This window comes from Lygodium microphyllum, chromosome 16 (genome assembly GCF_053477565.2).
Source record: "Lygodium microphyllum isolate KBCC chromosome 16, Lygodium_microphyllum_v1.1.10, whole genome shotgun sequence".
NCBI lineage: Eukaryota > Viridiplantae > Streptophyta > Polypodiopsida > Schizaeales > Lygodiaceae > Lygodium > Lygodium microphyllum.
In genome coordinates, this window is record NC_141150.1 from 116,083,237 (window position 1) to 116,090,103 (window position 6,867).

The 6,867-nt window shown below is 41.8% G+C and overlaps 1 protein-coding gene across 4 annotated transcripts; it reads left to right on the forward strand.

Moving 5' to 3' along the window:
* The first annotated feature begins 760 nt into the window (after window positions 1-760).
* On the forward strand, window positions 761-6,593 carry LOC148023275 (uncharacterized). Of its 4 annotated transcripts, XR_015693633.1 has the most exons (7): window positions 762-1,898; window positions 2,219-2,287; window positions 2,371-2,439; window positions 3,958-4,044; window positions 4,213-4,280; window positions 4,407-4,616; window positions 5,140-6,593. XR_015693633.1 is itself a non-coding variant. In XM_087696312.1 (6 exons), exons 1-6 carry the CDS (start codon window positions 1,029-1,031, stop codon window positions 4,519-4,521), a joined length of 1,278 nt encoding a protein of 425 aa, XP_087552438.1. In that variant the 5' UTR covers window positions 762-1,028; the 3' UTR covers window positions 4,522-4,821. The 4 variants fall into 4 exon arrangements, 1 of the variants encoding a protein (XP_087552438.1); XM_087696312.1 differs by lacking the exon at window positions 5,140-6,593 and having other exon boundaries at window positions 4,407-4,821; XR_015693634.1 differs by lacking the exons at window positions 4,407-4,616; window positions 5,140-6,593 and having other exon boundaries at window positions 761-1,898; window positions 3,958-4,131; window positions 4,213-4,281.
* The last annotated feature ends 274 nt before the right edge of the window (window positions 6,594-6,867 follow it).

Consider the following 6,867-nt stretch of genomic DNA (forward strand, 5'->3'; position numbering starts at 1 on the left):
GAGGATAGCTTATGGGTGCTTCCTTTCACATCATTAAGCTTTTGCATGCCTATGGCTAGGGCCTGGAGGATAACTTGTTTTTTCTTGACTTGAGCTATGTAGAAATCCGACTGCCTCAATGTATCAATCACACGTCTTTGTTGGTTCAATATAGAGCCTATCAAATCATTGCTTCCATTTGAACTCCTCTTGCTCTGCATGCACACCACATGTGGAGGAATGCAATTGCATGCTCAAAACATTTTCGATGTTTGAGCTCAATTTCCCACCTTAGTCTCGCGGAAGGCTATTTTTCCAATCTAATAGCTATTATCATCAATAAGGGCTATTTCACAATTATCTCGACAAAATAATGTTGATAAAGTTGCCATCTAAGCTCTATGCTTATGATTAGGAGAGATGTTGGGTGCTTTTCCAACCAAATCTAATTGCAATATCATCGTAGCCTAGTATGCATTTGTGTAGATTCAACTAATCATCACAAAACGCGACAAACATGGGCCGTCAAAATGTCAAGCACAAGAGTCCAAAGCATCCACATGAGAGTGAAACAGTGAACACACTTATGGCACCTTTTGCAGTGGCTTCACATGAGATGACCAGGGTTTGGAAAGTCCAACCAGACTTGTGTGTAGGCAAACTAAATTTGTCCGTTTCCATCGCGTGGGAACACACTCATGAATTAAGGGGGGCAAAAGAAATAGATAAAAAGATAATTAGTCAAAAAAGAAAGAAGCTGGGATTGTGCATCTTCTTTTTGACCAATTGAAGAGATGCCCACTTTGGGAGTCTCTTGCATAGCCTTTTTGTGTCTACTGTCCACGCAGGAGTTTCGCTCCTGAGAGGGGGGCTCTCTGTTTCGCATTTTGGCTCGCCATAGCCAACCTTATGCGATTTCTCTTCGCTTCTGTCTTCTCTTATTACCCTTCTGTTTCTTCCGTTGAGATTCCTCTATCAGATTTCCATTTGTTAACCCTTTTTCTGTTTTTCTCCTTATCGAATCCTCTGATTTATGATTTCCCTGACCCATGGCAAGCCGCCTCTCAGCTGCCCTCCAAGGCCTGTACAGATCAAGAGCCCGGCACATTCAGACCCGCCTGCCCTGCAGAGGCAGATGGGAGCATCTCGCCACAGCTGCCTCTGATGCTGCTGCCCGCACACCGCCCTGTAAACAACTCAAGAATTCGTCATTGCGGCTGCGCAAGAAGACCAGCAGCGGTGGCACCTGCTCCTTGAAATCATTGGCCCGGCATGTTGCCCATGGCGCATACCCCCGCCGAGGTGGCACTCATGGATGCTTATTCGGCACTGCTGCATTTATCAGGCGCGCAGGATGTTCTTTTGGCAGTCGCAGTCGTGCAGCCCACTTCTCCCACCATCATCAGGCCCATCGGTCTCAGTTCACATCGTCCCGGAACTTCTGTGGCGCCACCTTCCGCGGCTGCGGCTTCGCAGGGATGAGTAGATGTGCAAACATATCAATCTTTCAAGGGATGAGATGGTTTCCTTGCCACGAGTTCTTCCGGGCATCCTTCAATGCTGTTGATCGCACGAATGGATTTTCATCATCAAAAGACGAGGAAGACCCCCTTGGCATGCCCATGTGGGATGCCAGTGCTGGTGATAATTCAAGTGGCAACGACTCAAATGGTGCCAATAGAGGAACTGTGAGTTTTGATAATAGCAGAGATGATGATCAGCAGAAGAAGCCCGAATCGTGTTGGGGCAGTTTTTCTATTCCTGCATTGAGAGGACTTTCAACGGCAGAAGGCAAAACTGTCCTTACCACATTCATAATATCACTCATGTTTAGATGGTTCGTAGCAGAGCCTAGGTTCATCCCATCACTTTCAATGTACCCGACATTCGAAGTTGGAGATCGCATAATTGCTGAGAAGGTAAAGCCCAGAACCCCTATGGGAGTGTAGGCCTCAAGAGTACTCTTTCTGTGCAAATTACTGTGTTGCTGATTCCTGGAGTTTTCGCAAGTTGAGTTGCATATCCTGCCATAGTCATTACAAAACCAACATTGTGCGACTGGGATGTGGCCAAATTATGTGCCTATTCATGCATTCTCGCTTTCTTTAGTTTCAAGTTAACAGAAGGAAGAAACCCTTCTTTGAGTTCATTACGAGTCTGTTCTAACTTTTCTTTGTACGTTGTACATCAGAATGAAATTTCATGACATGCACAGGTTGCTTTGAATTCTTTTCTGCAGGTTTCCTATTATTTTAGGAGACCAGAAGTTAATGACATCGTCCTTTTCAACGTCCCATCATCTTTAAAGGTATCATGCTATGATTTTATGCTTTGAGGTTACAGGGTCTACGTAAGGAAACTTAGGCTTCAAAGGTGTGGTGTTTTGTGCAGGAACAAGGTTACCAGCCTGGTTCGGTATTTGTGAAAAGAGTAGTTGCAAAAGCAGGTGACTTGGTTGAGGTAAGCCTTTATCATGTGGGCGCTTTTGTTTTTCTAAGTCTATAATCATGTCAGTTACATTTGCCCTGAAGTATTAGAAAGTTTTGTTACTCGTATGGCATCAGATACTCTCTCCTGAAGATCATCTATTTCATCCAACAGTCGCTTGGTCAGGTCATAATGAACACACATAATTGTGCTTAAGTTCTCGAGCATTGAGCAAATCAATTATTTGCTGTCTTAAGGCTAAGTCAAAGCTTTAGATGCTAAGCTTGATCAGTTGAATAAGTTCTCGTGTTTTGTGTTCTTCTGTGTCAATGTGATGCAGTAATGCAGCCAGCATGAACACATTGTGTAAAATTTGGGTTGGGCGCACGTACAGGTGAGAGCACTCCGGTGCCTATGCTGTTTGGTCGTTGAGCAGGCAGAAAGGATCTGGGTAAGCCAGGTCCATGAGTCTGTTTGGCCTGGCCTACTGTATTTGGTTGAGGATGTAGTCAGGTGGATTGAAAAGGGTGCTTGGGAGAAATAGAATTGCAAACTTAGTGTAAGGCGTCCACTCTCTGCCATTTTATTTTTTTTGCTCTTGTCACTGGATGTTGATTCCATTCGTGTGTTTTCTGGCCAGTGACCTTGTTATTGCTTGTGTCTACCTCACACGTCTAGGATTAACCACCTCCTGAGTTACACACCATATCCATACATACAACATACTGAATACTGTCCTCTAGCTGGTCTCAGGTGCAAAGCCTTGGTGCAGTGGTGTTGAAGTGCCAGTATCATACTTTTAACTTACACACTCATGTAGCAGGTGTACATCAGGTCTACAATAGACAGTCACTAGGTTGTTAGAAACATGGCGCAGCATGCAGATTTGAAATAGCAGAGAGTTCATGAAATCTGATGCCATGCTATTGTCTATGCCAAGCACAGCCCACAATGTAGGGATAGTGATAAAAAATGTTCAAGAAGGCACCAAGTGCTCTTTTAGAAAATGCATTCGTTTTCCCCAAATAATAACAGGGCACATTTGGCATTCCTGGTTGCTGATCTTAGTTTTAGAATGATCATTTTCTTGTCACTGTTTCATAGATGCAAGTGTCAAGTTTCACACCAGCAATTACAAGCAATTAGTAAACTAGATGCTTCGAGATGTTTCATGTGTCACTAAACATGAAAGATAGAAACTTTGGACATCAATTTCCCAAATTTTTGTTTAAGCACAATGCAGCATGACACATGTGCCTGCTTGAATAAGATTCTTGTTTTAACGTGCAAAGTAGCTGAACTTCAGTGTTGACAATCACTGATTATAATATTATGTAAACACCTAGACAACAGTGTATTTTGATGTCCATGTCAACTCTGTTTTTATAAAGTAGAAATTAGATTAGAATGTTTAATAGTATACTTATTCTCAGAACCAAAATGGGATTAATTCTAAGGGGTAGTTCTGTGTGGCTTATGATGGCTTGGGTTTTTAATACCATGTTTTGGCTGCCTGAGTGATCTATGTCATTCTTTCGGTTTCTGTTCAAGGTCGAAAATGGAAAACTCGTGGTGAATGGTGTTCCACGAAAAGAGGATTATGTTGCAGAGCCAGCAACTTATGCCATGAGTCCAATTGTACAGCTCTCTTTCTAGTCAATGTTGAAACTTCATCATTACAGTAAAGGATATTTTTATCTAAAGAGGTGGTTTAGGCTTTGTCAGGTTTGTGGAGCTTTGTTTAAAGTTCTGATTGGTTGCCTTTGAGTTTTTTATTTTGAACTCTGTTGTGGTGTGGTGCTGCAGTATGTCCCAAAAGGTTATGTGTTTGTAATGGGCGACAACCGCAACAACAGCAATGATTCGCATGTCTGGTAATCATTGACTTTCTTTGAAAGAAAGTAACGGTCACATGTATTATGCAAGAGAGATCATGAGCCATATGCTCTTTGAAGGGAATCTCGAAAAATTAACTTTTTGAATTGATTATTTGATGATAGGGGACCTTTGCCAGTTAAGAACATTTTTGGAAGGTCTGTGCTGCGATATTGGCCCCCAACTCGTGCAGGGTCAACGCTCTGGAAGAAGTCAGATGGAGCTATTACCTGCACTTGAAGCAACTGGGTTACAAAGATTCTTTGGATTATTGTAGGGAGGATTCATTCATTCCTCAGAGATTAATGTTCAAGCAAGAGATTTCTTATGACAAGGTACTGCAAGCCTGAATGGGGATGTTCGGCAAATGACATATAGATGCTGAAGTGGGAACTCACAAGCTTAGGGAATGCAGAAGTGCAAGTTAACCTCAAATTAAGGCTGTGAGATACTGCCCAACAGTGTGATGTGCTGAGTTGCAAAGAAGTGCAAGACTTAGTCCTTGCAGAAGTTTTGACCATTAATAGTTTCTTTTGTGTATATGATAGTTGTCGATGTTTCAGGCTTCTTGGTTCAGTTGTTTGTATGTGGTGCAAGTATCGGTTTCCCCCCCTAAATCCTCTGTTGCATAGCTTCTGACATAATGCAACTTGAGTTTTGTGTTAGTTGCTCCTTGCTCATGTTGGAGCAGATGGCTTCTTTGTAACTAGCGTGTGCAATTAGGTGATGTGTACAATATAGGTATCATTAGGAATCGCTATGTGAGGTCTGCCATTGGTATTAGACATGGTATGGAGATCAAAGTAAGCAGATCTTATTAACTTTGGGGGTTGACATGTTCTTTTGACCATGTGGCAGGCAAGGAAAATCATGTATGTGCTTTTCATGAGAGGGTTACAATTTTTATGAAAAGCATGAAATGAAGGTGGTTACACACCAAGCTCCACTCACCATTGTCCCTCAGATGGCAGGTGGGTATACATGGTTGCCTGCCAGTGATTCAGTGAAGTGGCAAGAGGTGAGTAACTGGGACTGTGAAGATTGCAGGTTCAAGTCCATATGGGATAATATTTATTTGGATGTGACTTCTTTCTCGTTTTGTGAAATGGGCATATCTAGAAGTTGAGTCGTCAATTCCTCTGGTTGAAGCCGTTCAAACTGCTGATAAAGCAGAGCCAACAGTGCTTTTGGCATGTGGCAAGTAAATTCACACTTTTCTGCATGGCGGGCTGGCACTTTTTGGCCAGTAAACCTCCCGGCGCTCTGTGTTTCAAAAATGTATAATTGCAGAAATGTAGTCAGATTGCTGTAGTTGGTGTTGCGTGGCTTAACATTTATCTTAACAAGTGCGTCTGTGCACCCTCTACATTGTGTGTGATTAATCTTGTCTAGTGTCCTACTGAGTTATAGGTGAGCAGCCTTGAAATATAATGCCTTATGAATTTTCTCGTGTCCTGCTGGGTTAAAGGCAGAGCAGTGTGCCTATTTTGTGATAGTTCAATTGTAGGCTGACAAAGAAACAATTTGTACAGTGACGGGTGACTTGTCTGTTTTTCATGAATTCAGCATAGGTCGTTGGCTTTTGTCCATGAACCATGATATATTATTCCAAGTAGCAAAAATATGACCTCGTGTTAAGTTGTTGCTTAAGCTGACATTCTTAATTCAACAGTAGTTTGTCAGACTTTATACTTTTCTTGTTAGCCAGTCTCTCCAAAGGGTATCGTCCATGCAAGGCAATGGCACCAGTCCTTGTTGGTGTTCAGATTCAATATCTCTCTAGTTGACATGCCAGGAAGGTGTTTCCAATTTATTTTGCCTTTTGAGTACACAGATCTTGAATACTTTATCACTCCTTTTGACTAGAGCTTCCTAAAATGTTTTGCCTGCAGTGTTAAGGGGGGGATGCACGTGGAAGAACATTGTTGAGGAGTGGCCTATGTTGCCATGCTTGGTGTATTCGTACAAGAGCCAAGTTCCTTGTGCTTGGTAGTTTGACTACCCCTTGGAAAAGTTTGTTGCTGTGTTTTGAGGGTTTGAAGGCTGAACTGTTAGTAAAGCTACATAGATGATTGCCAGGAATGGGATTTATCCCAGTAACCTTCAATAGGTTTCGGTTTGCAACAAAAACCAGTTGTTAATCAGCATTCCCCATTAGGCAGTCTAATTCCTCTACAGTGGCATCCCTCAGCTTATAGTCAAATATTCAACAGAAAGGCATCTTTCATAACATAGTTCAAATGTTCAATACTTATATTTGGTTTTACAAATTGCAATGCATGAAATGTAACTGATCTATGCATTAAGCTTAGTTGGAAGTTGATATGAATACTTTCATAACATAGTTCGAATGCTCAATACTTATATTTAGTTTTACAAATTGCAATATATGAAATGTAACTGATCTATGCATTAAGCTTAGTTGGAAGTTGATATGAATACTTGTAACACTAAGGCTTAAGTTTATACTTCCTGATATTTAGAATGCTAAGTTGACCTCATTGCAAGGTTTAATCCTTCTCATAGCCTTCTGGATGAGCTTTGCATGTCCTTCATTCGCATCAGCTGAAATAAAGCCTGTGATCC

Excerpts from the sequence above, each read along its gene's own strand:
- LOC148023275 (XM_087696312.1), top strand. The coding sequence starts at position 1,029 with ATGGCAAGCCGCCTCTCAGCTGCCCTCCAAGGCCTGTACAGATCAAGA. Across the intron at positions 1,899-2,218 it reads ATCGCATAATTGCTGAGAAG|GTTTCCTATTATTTTAGGAG; the intron begins GTAAAGCCCAGA and ends TCTTTTCTGCAG. Across the intron at positions 4,281-4,406 it reads AGCAATGATTCGCATGTCTG|GGGACCTTTGCCAGTTAAGA; the intron begins GTAATCATTGAC and ends ATTTGATGATAG.